The following is a 13,814-nucleotide window of genomic DNA, read 5'->3' as shown; positions in this document are numbered from 1 at the left end:
CAACACTGACGAATATATCGATACGAGACGTACGTATAAGGTAGCCAAGGATCCAGTTGGTGCTGCTGTTGCTGTGCCTGCACCTACCTAATTGTTTACCTACTTCTTATTATCCGCCCATAAAATTGCTGTATCAAACACCTCCGTACTTCCAATCCCTCGGCCGTTCTTCCCCTCTTCCCCTCTTTCTCTCTTCCCGCCAACATACATTACGCGGCTCCGGATGGAAGACGCCTGAAGTCCCGCCTCGTTCCGTTCGCGTGTTTACCCGGTTCTCTGCCGCAGAAGACGACGTGGAAGCTATTCGTAGGTGCGTACCTCACAGTATGCCGAGAGAGTGCCATCCTCGAACACAGTGAGTCCATGTTCTCCCGGGAACATGATGTCAACAGATGACAATCATGGTGTTTTTAGTGGTATTTTGCCCTTGCTTTTACTGAGCACCTAACTCGTAGGCTGGGGCACTAGCCGCCCCATCTTGATTTTACGGATACACAACCTACCTTACCTTGAACTTGACGGCTCTGGCAGACGAGGTGTCTCGAATGTACTCCGTAGGCGAAATCTCGGCATTGCTCACAGGTACCTCTTTGTCTCTGTGACTGACGATCGATTGGCTTCTCCTACCTAGGTAATTGGCAAACAGGAACAAAACATTCAATTCTGCGATTAGAACTCTCTTCAGTTCTAAACTATACCGCCCTTCAAACCCACCGGTCCACCACAATGTTAGCGGACTGCTAGATTGCGACTAGAGCGCGATCCTGATATGGCAAAATAAACACCTCAAATTTCAACACCGTCAAGGGCAAGATGGCCGAGTTGGTTATGGCGCCAGGTTAAGGTCACCTTAGCATCTCTTCCTGGTGGGGCAACCCTCGTGGGTTCAAATCCCACTCTTGTCATTGAATATATCTTTTTGTCCCATTCGACGTTCGTTTGCGGAGTACTCTAAGCTCCCGAGCCCCATCGTACCGTGGGGGGTTTTTTTAACTTTTCTTTTTTCTTCAAACGTCGCTATATTTTTCATCTCGTTGGTTTGGCTGGAGAGCCGACTTACACGGCTAGTGCAGACACTCTGTTCCATGACGAGGACCTGCGGATAGATGCGTTGGTAGGCCGATTTAAACACCAATGGATCAAGGATGCTGTTAATAAAGAGGATTTCATCAAATGCTCAAGCGGAAACATAGTCGCAGATGATTGAAGAATTCTAGATGTCAGACAAGACGCCGGTGGACAAGTGGCAAACCACGGGATAAACAAGTCAAGGAGTGTCCGGGAGACCAGCTGGTGATTAGAATTTCCCACTCTAATAATCCCTATATGCTCGTGGGACACGGGCGAGTTGCTACCTGCAGTATACCATAGTATTTTAGTTGGTAGATGGATAACTACCTAACTGAGCGATCTTTAACTCTTATCTGCTCTACCCCTGAGCATTTTATGCCCGTACGGTTCACTTTGTGACAGTTCTACGAAATTCAATACAATGGTTACGCAGCTCTCTTCGCTATTGACTAAGGTATTCGGATTAATAATTATCTCTTGATAGATACATTTTGCAGGGCGCGCTTGGCTAGGAGGCACAAAGACGTGGATTGACTTGAGGTAGGCCTATCCCATCATATGCCCAATTGCAGCAGTCGTTTGCATCTATCGGCGGCAGGATGGCCGAGTTGGTTATGGCGCCAGGTTAAGGTTACCTTAACATCTCTTCCTGGTGGGGCAACCCTCGTGGGTTCAAATCCCACTCCTGTCAACATTCAAGCGTTCTTTTTTGTTTGTTTCGGTTTTTTTTTGCTGGCTTGTCCTGTTCCCGCAACTCGCAGGTCTGATTCCTAGTGCCTTATTTGTCTCGTCTTCATGCCCTCCTTAGTCTGGCTATGGCTTGTAGGCACCTCTGATGACTTGATTTTTTGATATGACGTTGAACTAGAACTACTTAATACCATACCACTGGTTCATGGCTCGTAGTCTCACGCGGAATCAAGGACGATATAACGGAGAGCTTGTGACAAGCGGAGTAGACTGACAAAGAAATATAGAGAACTTTTTCTAAGCTAACAGGTTCGAATCGCTCAACACTTTCTGTGCGCGAGTGCTTCGGCACCGCGTCCTCGTACTCCGTCCAATGGACTAGGACGTCGTTGGACCGGGCTTCGAGGCATCCGAACAGAAGAGTCGAACGACCCGGAGAGGCGATATAGCGAGCGAAAAGTGAAGTGAGTACAGATACGGCAGGCCGCGCCACTCTTTTCCCCCAAACTCAAAGATCCTATCATCCAAAAGAATACGAGCAACGACCAATAAAACCTCCGTCCCGAAAGCAGCAGTCCAGTCGAACTGCAACCCGTCCCCAGGCCATTTAGCATCCCTTCTCCAGGGGGGCAACTGATCCGACGTTCCCGCAACTGATGACGGTTGTGCGTGTGTGTGTGTGTGTGTGTGTGTGTGTGTGTGTGTGTGTGTGAATGTTGTACAAGATGGAAAGTAAAGTCCTCTGCCGCCCGCAACGGATTTTGCGCACATGATTTCGGCCCTGCGACTTAGACATCCCACTCCTGCTCCTCCTCCTGGTCATCAGCAGCATTGCCACCTTGGACAGTCAGAGCAGCAAACGAGCCGAGCGACTGTGCGGACTTGGCCCGGTTTCCATTGACGGGGACCGACGGCTTGACGGAGGCCTGTGCGGCAGGCTTGGACTCGGCTGCGGGGGCGCTGGCTGCCTCCTTAGGCGCGCTGGTCTTCTTGCTCTTCTTGGACGACTTGGTAGGGACAGTGTTCCATTCTTCCTCTTCGCTCTTGAGCATCTCCATCTGTTCCTCCTCGGAGGGAATGGCCGTGATCCAGCTCTCATCCAGTTTGGCCGGAGCTGACGACTTCTCGGTCGAACCAGGGCCGTTGGTGGCAGGTTCTTTCGGGGCAGCGTCGCCACTGGAGGGCTCAAAGGTGTCCAGGGGTTGGACGGCGACGGTGGTGCCGTTGGGGGCGCCGGAGGTCCAGGCGGACTTGCCACCGTTGGCAGCGGCCATGAACTGCGAGCCGTCCTTAGCGGGGATGCCAGCCGCCTCGCGGGCCGCGCGACGCTGCTTCTCCATCAGAACCTTGCGCTCCTTCTCTTCGGCTTCGCGAATGGCTTTGCGCTCCTCGGCCTTTTTCCGATTCTGGCGCTGCTTCTTCGATTCTGGTTTTGTCGCTTCGGACGACTTGGTCGCCTTCCGGGCTTGCTTCTCCTTGTCGGTGTCAGTCAGTCGAAGGACCGAGGGACCGGAGGGAGCCGGTTCAAGCATATCGCTGATGCCGGCGGGATCGGCGGGTGCCACCTCGGGAGACGCGACGGAGGAGGCGACGGGGGAGGCGTCGTCATCGGCATCGACACCGCCAGTTGAAGACGGAGCCGACGGTTGCTCCACCTTCACGGCGTCCAAGTTGGCGGCCTCGGCAGCCCGGGACTGCTTGACAGACTTTTGCCGCTTCTTGTCGTTGCCAGCTTTGGCGGCAAACTTTTTGCCCTCTTGCACACTGGCCATCATCTTCGCAAAGTCCTTGTTATCAATAGAATCATCGGGTTCATTGTTAGACTGCGTAACAGTTGAGGCAGACGGCTTGGAATTGGGCGCTTCGGCTTGAGCTTTTTGCGCGGTCGAGGTGAAAGTTTCCTGGCGTTGCTTCTTTGCTCGTTGTTGCTTTCGCGGAGCAACATTGGGGGCAGGCGACTTTGGCTTTGGTTTCGCGGTCGCGTAATTCTTCTTGTAGTACCGGTAGCCTGCCACACCGGCGACAGCAAGAACGGTTGTCCAACCACCCACGAAGGAGGGTGTCAGATACTCTGAAGTAGGCATGGTTGAATATTGTAGTGATTTTGTAGAAGGACCGTTTGAGAGAGTGTAACGAAAATGGCGATAGCTCTAAGCTTGCAGTACTGGGACGTCGAATTGTTACTGTGATGGAAATCACAGGCAAGAATCCTTGAGCAGAAGCCGATGGATGTGCGCAGATAAGGTAGTTGGTGGCAAATCGTGATAGGAGGCAGAAACTTTGACCGTTCCGTGCGGTCTGTTGAGCGAGCTTGGAGATTTATCGGGAATGCTGCTTAAGCTTAAGGAACAGATAGTAAACGGCTGAAAGTTCTTGGTGTTTCGTAGTCGGCTGTGGGAGGCTTTATTAACAAGCTGTCCAAAGGTTTCTTAACAGATCACCTGGCAGTTAGGAGGGTAGGTAAAGCATAGGAAAAAGCATGTGCGCGCGGCTTGAATTGTCAATGCAATAAAGGAAATAAGACCCTCAGGATAGGCAATTGGGTGGTGGTTAGAGGGGCAAGGAAAAAGATGAAGGGAGAATCAAGGGCGATCGGCAAGAAGGAAAGTGGTGAGACGTTTGAACCACGCGGTTGAGGGTTGATGGGCTGGAATTCGTGTCCAGAGTGTAGCTTGGCAGATGAGGACAAAAAGCTAATGCGGATCATAGGGGGTGCAGCAGCGAAAGGTGTCATCTTCCCTTCCAGGCGACCTGGGCCGGAGCAGTGCGGATCGGTCGCAGGCCACGGCCCAGGTGGCCTAGGTGATCAACCAGTGTGGAAAACCGACCAGGGAGCCCCTGTACGGAGCGGCAGCATGCAATGTTACCTCGTACCTATGTGCATGCAACGTACATACCTAATGGTCGTGGGTGGGAGCGACGGGAATGAAATAAAGAAACTCCTACTTACTTCTGGAAATCACGATGACTGCTTAAGGAGACTAAGGTGGAGGTTTGTTGACTGATCAGTTTGATATTGGAAATCTGAAGATGTGGTGGGAGGATGAAGATGGCTACCTGATACAAGTACTACAAGTGACATCCTCTGTGGTGACTTCGTACAGTAGGTATCACAATACAACTTTCTGCTTAGTAAGGTACGTACTCCATACATACTACTCGGTGGTGGCTGCTTATAGTTGGAAGTAAAATAATAGCAATACGGAGTAATAATCAGAACTTGATATGATTAAGGTAGGGAACATTGAATATACGGAGAACTTATTAGGCCCCGTTCGCGAAAGCTTATAAGATAGGAAATTCTCCTATCGAGGCGGAAAAATACATAACTTATAACCCACCGATAGCATAAGGACCCCTTTTATATAATATTTTCAGTGTAACTGTATTTTTTATGCATCCATCTATTATCCCCCTATTATCGAAGTACCACACTAGGCAGGGGGCCATAGTAGGAGGAAAACTTATAAGATAGGAGGATTTATACATAATCTCTTATTAGCATCCAAAAGGTAGTAATAACGTAAAAACTCATAAGATAGGCTCCGCAGTTAGCCGCGCCGTGGCTAATAAGGCTAATATTAAAGCTATTCCTAACGACGACGACGAAGCTATACTAGAACTCGATATAGTAGTATTAGTGTTAATCCTTTATCGAATTCAAGTTACTTAGTAGTAAAAGAGGCGTAGAAATATCTCTTCGTAATAGCACTGTAACGGTCCTGCTATCACGTTAAGTATAATAAGCAGGTTATTAATCGGGTCCGAAAAAGTATTCTAAGACCTATTTAGACTTAGTTAGCGCGAATTTTATCACCTAATAGGTTAGGTAATATTAAATGGTATAATTAAAGAGACTAAGTACTATATAGTTTCGTAGAAGGTTATACTCTTTCTATATATTATCGGTTATAGCGTATCCCTACGCAATATATACCACCGGTTTAAGATATTCTTAAGTATAGGATCGGGTATCTTTAACGAGGTCCTAGATACGATACGTTAGCTTTATATCGAATACGTTAAAAGCCCTCTATCAGGATACGTGTCGCGATATATCGAACTATCGCCGCGTAATAACCAGTTCAATAGTTATATTGGAGTAATCGATAGCACTTATATCGCTACGTCGGTGCTACCTAGGTTATAGCGGCGGTTCTATAATCGGAAAGGATAACTTACTTAAAATATCCTCGCGGTAGTCGATTTTAACCTCTACTTCACGTATATCCTAGCTAGTACCGAGGGTAGTATAAACGACTCTTCGTTACTTCGCGAGGCACTTACTAAAGGGTCTTTTCATATACCTAATAGGCGGTTCTACCTCGTAGATAATAGGTTTAGCAGTGATATCCGAGGTATTATAACCCCGTTCGACGGCGAGAGGTATCACCTTTAAGATTTCTCTAAAATGGCAATTATCCTTAAAGAAGCGGTTTAATCGCCTCCACGCTAGGCACCGTAGTGCTATTAAACGCGTTTTTAGGATTTTAAAGAGGTCTTTCTAGATTATTAGAGGTAAGGCACCTGAATATAGCCTCGAAAAGCAGGTAGAGATCGTATACGCTATAACTAGTATCTAGAATTTTATTAGGGGTATACGCAGTAATATACTAGTATTAGATTCGCCGTTAATATCCTCTAGACTTATAAAAGAAGAAGAGGAGTAGCTATTACGGCTAGCCGCAGAGCGTGCCGACTATAATATCGGTAAAAAGGGCGGATTAGAGATATAATACCAGATATCTAAGATAATAGAATAGTAGTAGTAGTTATATAGAAAAGAGGTTATTATTATTAAAGTAAAAGGACGATATCGATATATTTATTAAGTAGTATATAGATTACTACGGCGGAAGGAGCAGAGGTATACCCCTTACTAGTCCGTTTTAGGTAGGCGGTAAACACTGCCAGCTAATAAAATCCATAGAAAATAAGACTAATCCGAATCCAGATCCACCTTAGCCCTACGCCTACTACCCTTACTCTCACTACTATCACCACTATTACCACCTCTCCTAATAACCTTTTCTTTTATTAAACCGTGCTTTTTTAATAACGCTCTTTTTGTATCCTTTTAAACGCTATTAAATAGCGTTATCAGGTTAGGATTTTCTATTAGGAACTCCCTAGCAGTAATAACGCCGTTAACGCCGCCTAATTCCTCTAGAAACTCGCTCTTATATATAGTAACGGCCTTGCCGTAATTCTCTGCATTTTAACGTGCCGATAACGTAACTAACCCGGCCAAAAAAGGGTCGATAGGTGAGTCTTCCTTCTTACGATAGCGCCGTAAAGGTAACGCGTTATCGAGTAGATCGTTACGAGGAATAGGCGTCGCCCATGAGGAATTAGCACCACTACTATCAGGATTCTATTACTAACTAGGCCGAAGGCACTTAGTAGGCGGCGTTGATGCTACATGTTACTAACGCTTGCGTTATTAATCTAACTCGTGAACGTCGGCGATATTCTGGCTAGTAGCGATAGTATCAGGCTATATAAGCTTTAATAGACTATTAATCTATCGTAGGCCTCCGCATTTTCGAATACGCTTACCGACGTCGCCGAATTTAGCTTCGAATATATCCCACTACTCGTCGCTCACGTCGATTATACCGCTTTTATCGTCGTAGTTATTAACACCACTCTTCCTAATAAGCGTAAGGGCCGTACGCAGGTCTCTTTCTATATATTCGAGCTTTACGATTATCGCCTTAACTAACAGGTTAGCTATAGGGTATACCTCTTATATACTAGGTAAGAGCTCTATCAGGATAGCCTGCTTCGCTGACTTCTTATTGCTTATCGCGAATAGGGCGTTATCGCGACGAGCTATAACCAGGCGTGTAAGAAGATCGCGTTCGATATAATCCTTCTAATACACACGCGTTAACTTCTTTTTAGACGAGGAAGTATTAGTCTAGGGATTCGAGAGGCTCTAAGAGGTGGGATTTTAACTATTTACGCCGTCTTCGGATACCTTGTCGTCGCTAGAGATATTATCTCCTATAGTATCCTGCGTTAGCTGCGTATCATGCGTTGGCTGCGTATCCTGCGTTGGCTGCGAGGGCGATATATCGATATCCCACGGATCCGGTATATTATCAAGGGAGCCCTCTATGATCTGTTCTACACTAATATAACCTAGGGTCGATATAGCGATGAAAACAGTAGTCGTTCTGATATTCAATTACAGTAAAATGAGTGTGTTTTTTTATCTAAGTGACTATACCCCGTATTCTACGGATTCGGATCGATATTCCTCCGAGGGATAATTCATTTTTTACATAAAGAGATATATCAAGGGCACGGACTAGCGTCGAGACAGCGCCTTGGCTCTATTTGTAACTTTCACAAAAACCTCCCAAAAAACCTCCTATCTTATGAGCTTTCGCGAACGGGGCCTTAGGTAGATTGGAATTCTACTCAGAAATACTACGTGTAGAGTATATCATACCTTTCCAGTATTTTGGTTTGTGTCCGTATCCGTACCTTTTACTTGGAAGAGGAAGGTGATTAGTTAATCACGTGAAAAACGTATGACTAACAGCTACCACGATATGTTTTAAAACTCCTGGGGAGGTGTAGAAGGAGAAATGGTTGCTTTTTTGGACCTAGTGCCGCCTTATTATGAGGTGTGGTTCCTCACATCTCCACGAAACCCCCACTTTAAGTGTCGTTTTGTGAGGAAGTTGTGGTGGAACACCGTCCAAGTCCAAGCACGAGGCAAAACTTAGGAGGGGGTTGTTGGTTTGATCAAGTAGGATTTATCCTGTTTCTATCTCTTCTATCTCCATTCTCCGCAGGGCGAGTTGGAGCGCGATAAGAACAAGCCGCCGGGACCCGGCCAACTCCGCGCCCCCCCCGCCCCAGCCCCGTTTACCCGGCACTCTATCATCTCGTACCCCGCGAACTGGATGTCCACGGTCATCCCGACTGTCAATCTCGTCTCTGTTTAAAACAGCTGGTTCGCGCTGAACTTCTTTGTCGTCGGATCGCAACACGAGTAGTCGTACTTCCGTATCAAAGTTTTGGCACTTAATCTGGAAGTTCCTATCGCCAAGGGATTGTTTGCGTGACAAACATACGGCATAGCTCTCTTTAGTCTCTCGTCCAGACTTCATATCGCTTTCGACTATCGACTGTTTGGCCCCCTCCCTACCTTACCTACGCCATGGTCCCCAATCGCATCATCATCGACACCGACCCAGGTAGGTGCCACGCTACTAGCGACCATGCCTCTTCCGGACTCGAAGGGCAACATGGAGACTAACACCAAAGCTAGGCGTTGACGATGTCCTCGCCATGCTACTGGCGCTCTCCGCTTCCCCAGAGGAGCTCGAGGTCGTCATGCTCTCCGTCACGTATGGTAACGTGGCTCTGCAGAGGTAAGGATACCCCCCTTGACTTAAATACTTCTCGACTCTCAAAATTTCGCCTCGTTGCACAAACCACAAGACATACTGATGCCCTGAAGTTGCCTAAAGAATGTCGTTGCTCTTTTCCACGTGCTAGAAAAAGAGTTCGCATGGCGGAAGGCCACCGGAAGGCCCGAGAACTTTGAGACACTCAAGTCGCACAAGCCCATTGTGGCTGTCGGGGCTGAGCATCCGTTGGAAGAGGAACAGCTCATGGCGGACTACTTCCGTACGTGACAAGTCAAAAAGCCATGGAATAGGGGTTTTTTTTTGGACTTTCAGGCATGGCAACAGCTAACTTGCATTTCGTCCCATTTTGTAGACGGCGTGGATGGGCTCCATGGAGTCCATGAAGAGCACCCTCATCTTAGCCCAGCCGACACGTGGAAGTCCCTCTTCCACAAGGATTCCCCGACTCTGGACCATGATCCGTCGCCGTACTCCAAGTACTTCACTCCGGCCAAGGAAGAGGCTCACAAGGAGATGCTCCGCATCCTGAGGGAGAGCCCCAAGGACACCATCAGCATCCTCGCCGTGGGGCCGATGACGAACCTGGCCCTAGCCGCTGCCGAGGATCCCGAGACCTTCCTCCGGGTCAAAGAAGTCGTGGTGATGGGCGGCGCCATCGCCGTGGAGGGCAACATCACGCCCGTGGCCGAGTTCAACACGTATGCCGACACCGTCGCCGCCGCCCGCGTCTTCGCCCTCACCTCTCCCAACCCACAGTCGACCATGCCGCCCATCTCCGAAGCCCGCTCGTCTCTGCCGCCGTACCCGACCAAGCTCTCCCGCCGGCTGAAGCTCACGCTCTTCCCCCTGGACATCACGACCCCGCATCTCCTCAAGATGAACTACTTCACGGAGCGGATCAAGCCGTTCGTGGAGGCCGGCAGTCCCCTGGCCGTCTGGGTCGACCACTTCCTGGGCGGGACGTTCCGGAAAATCGACTCGTTGGAAGGCAACGGCGAGGAGCCGGGGCTCTCGCTGCACGACCCGCTCACCGTCTGGTACGCGATGACGCTGTCGGACCCGGCCTGGACGCCGACGCCCAAGCTGGAAGACATCCGGATCGAGACCACGGGCCAGTGGACGCGGGGCATGCATGTGGTGGATCGCAGGATACGAGCGAAGCCCGGTGAGGCGGCTGCCGAGGTCATCGACGCGGACGAGGGCGACGTCGACGCGTTGACGCTCGACGAGGCACCGGGCGACACCATGGGGTGGTTGAGCGTGAAGAAGGGCAATAGGATTAACCGGATCATCGGGTCGCCAGGCGAGTCCGTTTTCGCCGAGTATCTGATGAAGAGGGTTTTCGCCTAAGTCGGAGAGATTTGTTGCGGAATGGAATTGAGTGGCTTCTTCTCGGTTCAGTGTCAGCACAGCGAGCTCGCGATCTAGAGAGGCGTGGAGGAAGGAAGGCATGGCATACCCAGAGTGCATCCAGTATCATTGATCTACCACACCAATACCAACGCCTGCTTCCCATATGTAGAACAGCAGAGGCCTAGCATCTGCCGTTGGGTATATATCCAGCTCGAATAGAAAGCACTGAAGAGGAACGAAAAGAGCATACATAGCATCGTGAACAGCCCAGCCAGCCCCAGCCCAGCCCCCAAACCTCGCATAGGATCTAGATGTGTTTTATCCCCCCAATGGCTGAGCCCTTAACCTCAGACCAGTTAATGTCGCTGTCTAGCTTTTCGTCGACGAGGCCGACGGTGCAGACGTTGTCGCCTCGCACCATGTAGAGGCCGAGTGGGACTTCGACAGAGGGCTCTCCGCTATCCGGCGTCTGGATGACCCGTTCGTAGGTGTTTGTGAGTGCCTGTTTGCCCACGAGCACTTGTTAGCCTAGCCCAGCCTTGGAGATTTCTATGCCATGTGGGATGCAGCGCCGCATGGCCTTCCGTAGCCGGATGCAAAGGTCAAGGACGTACGAGGTTGGTGCTATTGTCTGCGGCTACTAGGTTGCCCACGAGGATTCTCGAGTCGGCCGTGATAATCAGAACCTTTTCTAGAAGCCCGTTAGCAAGAGGCAACCGAGAGAGGGGTCTCCTATGAAGTCGGGAGTTGGTGCTGACGACGTACTGTTCAAGTATCCTCCGAGAGAAGCCATGATGGTGGGAGAAGGGTTGCTTCCTTGAGGCTTTTGATCTAGGCAGGAATGAATCCGGCCCAAGAAGAACAATAGGGGTCTTTGTGGGATAATCAAGACAAGAGTGTGCAGAAGATTCGCATATATATTCAATATAAACGCTTCGATGTCAGTGGGTTGGTTCGTTAAGGTAAGGTATGTTCTCTTTCGCGATATGTGATTGTTGGGAGAAGCTCCGTCACTCGAGATTACAGGTACTACCCAAGGCTAAGGTACCTTACGGGAGCCACTTTTTGAGAAAGAAATGCGTGGTACAAAGTAATTCGAAGTACTCTTGGCGCCGCACACGATTGTTGGGTACCGTACCTTGGGTATGGCAATCCGTACAGTAGGTACGTACTTAGTTAAGTACCTTACTTACCTAAGTCACCTCACGCGCTCGAGGACGCGGTCGAGAAAGACTTCAACTCTTCACCACTTCCATCGCCATGCCGTATATCTACTGCGAGATAGCGTCACCTACAACACCTTAATCTCCAAAGGCTAGCGGGGGTTGAAATCAAAGGGCCAAGAATATCGACAAGAGCAGACCGTCTATCATGTCATCAGTAACAGAAGATTCGCCCTCCATCTACGCGGAACTTCTACCCAATATCCGTCAAGTCTCCATCGCCGTGTCGCTCCCTTCCCCCGCAGACCCCGCGACAACCGTGGCCGAGGTTTCTTCGGATGGCTCTAGAATCCAGGTTCGCCACGGGAGCTCTCTGAAAGAAGTTCTTCTCCCTGGACCCGTCTCAGCCCCGTCTGTACTGCCTGTCCCGAACGGCCGGCAACCTGGTGCGACATCACTTGCTTGGCGCCTGCCCCTATCGGCCTCTGCCCCTTCTTCCAGTGTGCGAGACGAGCTGCTGCCCGCTGTGCCTTGGAGTGCGCGCGACCTCGTGCCCCAGTCCGCCGTGTCATGTCGGACATGCCACCGGGCCCTGGTGCCGCCCGGAAGGCTTCAGGTATGGAAAGATTTGCCTAGTGAGAACTGGGCCGAAATGATGGATTTCTGGCACTGCCATAAGCCGCACGACCACAGCCATGGTCATGGTCATGGTCATCATGCCCATGGTCATTCACACGCAAACGGGAATGATGGAGCTCAAATTGCTGGACGGAATCAGGATGATGACCATCTCACCAAGCGAGGCTATGGGGCCAACTCGTCCATTGCAGCCCAGCTTGGGGTCGGCTTTGTTGATCTCACTTCGCTTCTCCTTGCTGAGGAGGACTGTACCGGACTCGACGTAAGTATTTACCCTTCCCCTTCCGGTCATTTCAAATCACAAGTGCCTCTGGTCGGAGCTATAAGAAGGCGGCCTTGCCCAGGACCTCTCGGTCTTGATCCCTATGGTCTGGCCACCGATACCCAGCTCCAAGATCAACGTCTTCGTCCTCCCTGCTGCCGTATTTTATGTGCAGCAGGCTGGTTGAAAGCTATCTGGTTGGAAGTCTCATCTCGAACCCCCGTTTCTGTTCACAGAGCTGGTTGAGGTTCATTTGATTTCCCGGCCAGAAGGCGCCCTCTTCCTTTCACTGTGACCTTCAGAGAGGTGATGGTCGCTGGATTATGAGGAGAGACATGCACATTGTGGTAGCAACCTCAACACTAATAGATTTGACTATCATTCCCTCCTGCGTTCTCCTCTTTTCCTGATCTCGTGCTTTCTTCCTCTCCTATCATATGACCCTGGTGCGCATACGTTATCAATGTCCTACCCACAGTACTCACAATATTTTCGCAGTACTCTCTTTCTCATGTGGAGGCAAAGCACAGAACCAGTTCTGAGGCTCTGAAGTCTGTCCAAAATGGGACTTCGCTTCCTCGCTTACTTCATGTCTGTTGCTCCAACTGCAACTCTCACTTGGGCTTTTTCAACGTTTCGATTGCGTCGGTAGCCCTCTTCAAATGGAAAGTCGACTGCCGGACGTCTTCTCCCTGCCCGCCACCTACAAGCTCGGATTGCCTAGCCGCCGCCTTGCTCGCAACCCTGTCCCGCTCGGGGTCATCCAAATCGGTCATCATACCGACGATAGCGTCCTTGCAGCATGTTGCCACCAACAGCAGCGCATCCGCGGCCAACGGAGCAAATGGGACCGGCCCTTCTATTCCCCTCGCGTTGAACATCTGGATCCTCAATGGAAACATCGTCTATTCGTCCACCAAGCGTGAAGGAAGACCCCGTTCGGCGCTGAAACTCTTCTATAGGCGTATTCCCCAAGAAGAGGCCGACAAACTGCTCGACTCTTTCACCTCGGGCGTGCAAGAGGTCAACCTTCCAGTCGAAGCCATCAAAATGGCGGCCGACGCATTGGAGCAGACCAGTCTATTCCTGCCCCCCAGCGAGAGGGCCTTCAAGGACTGGCAGGTAGGCCTTTTGGAAAAGTGGACTGGGTAATCAGATTGGATTGCAGCAGTGAAAAGTAAAAAAGAAGGAAAGGGGGGAAAGGGGGGAAAGGGGGGAAAGGGGAAGGAGACACCGGAGAGCCAG

The 13,814-nt window shown here is 50.1% G+C and overlaps 4 protein-coding genes and 2 non-coding genes across 6 annotated transcripts; 4 read left to right on the top strand and 2 right to left on the bottom strand.

Moving 5' to 3' along the window:
• Positions 1-807: 807 nt before the first annotated feature.
• Positions 808-905, top strand: SODALDRAFT_t87. The gene has a single exon. It is a non-coding gene; the product is annotated as a tRNA-Leu (tRNA).
• A 759-nt stretch (positions 906-1,664) lies between these two features.
• Positions 1,665-1,762, top strand: SODALDRAFT_t88. The gene has a single exon. It is a non-coding gene; the product is annotated as a tRNA-Leu (tRNA).
• A 787-nt stretch (positions 1,763-2,549) lies between these two features.
• On the bottom strand, positions 2,550-4,915 carry SODALDRAFT_358145 (hypothetical protein; the record flags this gene model as incomplete). Its single annotated transcript, XM_028614074.1, has 6 exons — positions 2,550-3,832; positions 3,927-4,059; positions 4,286-4,559; positions 4,606-4,635; positions 4,712-4,830; positions 4,907-4,915. The coding sequence occupies 6 exons, from the start codon at positions 4,913-4,915 to the stop codon at positions 2,550-2,552; spliced, it is 1,848 nt and encodes a 615-aa protein (XP_028467533.1).
• Positions 4,916-8,938: 4,023 nt separating this feature from the next.
• On the top strand, positions 8,939-10,502 carry SODALDRAFT_275249 (inosine-uridine preferring nucleoside hydrolase; the record flags this gene model as incomplete). The annotated part of the gene is made up of 4 exons (XM_028607972.1): positions 8,939-8,975; positions 9,050-9,152; positions 9,242-9,411; positions 9,505-10,502. 4 exons carry the CDS (start codon positions 8,939-8,941, stop codon positions 10,500-10,502), a joined length of 1,308 nt encoding a protein of 435 aa, XP_028467532.1.
• On the bottom strand, positions 10,450-11,500 carry SODALDRAFT_331836 (Sm-like ribonucleo protein). Its single transcript, XM_028611561.1, has 4 exons — positions 11,271-11,500; positions 11,120-11,196; positions 10,612-11,007; positions 10,450-10,540 (listed from the first exon to the last, which is right to left on the bottom strand). The coding sequence occupies exons 1-3, from the start codon at positions 11,296-11,298 to the stop codon at positions 10,813-10,815; spliced, it is 300 nt and encodes a 99-aa protein (XP_028467531.1). The 5' UTR covers positions 11,299-11,500; the 3' UTR covers positions 10,450-10,540; positions 10,612-10,812.
• A 376-nt stretch (positions 11,501-11,876) lies between these two features.
• SODALDRAFT_274708 (hypothetical protein) lies at positions 11,877-13,721 on the top strand (the record flags this gene model as incomplete). The annotated part of the gene is made up of 3 exons (XM_028607950.1): positions 11,877-12,372; positions 12,424-12,611; positions 13,113-13,721. 3 exons carry the CDS (start codon positions 11,877-11,879, stop codon positions 13,719-13,721), a joined length of 1,293 nt encoding a protein of 430 aa, XP_028467530.1.
• Between the last annotated feature and the right edge of the window lie 93 nt (positions 13,722-13,814).

This window comes from Sodiomyces alkalinus, assembly GCF_003711515.1.
Source record: "Sodiomyces alkalinus F11 unplaced genomic scaffold SODALscaffold_3, whole genome shotgun sequence".
Taxonomy (NCBI): domain Eukaryota; kingdom Fungi; phylum Ascomycota; class Sordariomycetes; order Glomerellales; family Plectosphaerellaceae; genus Sodiomyces; species Sodiomyces alkalinus.
This window is presented reverse-complemented; position numbering and strand designations above follow the sequence as displayed.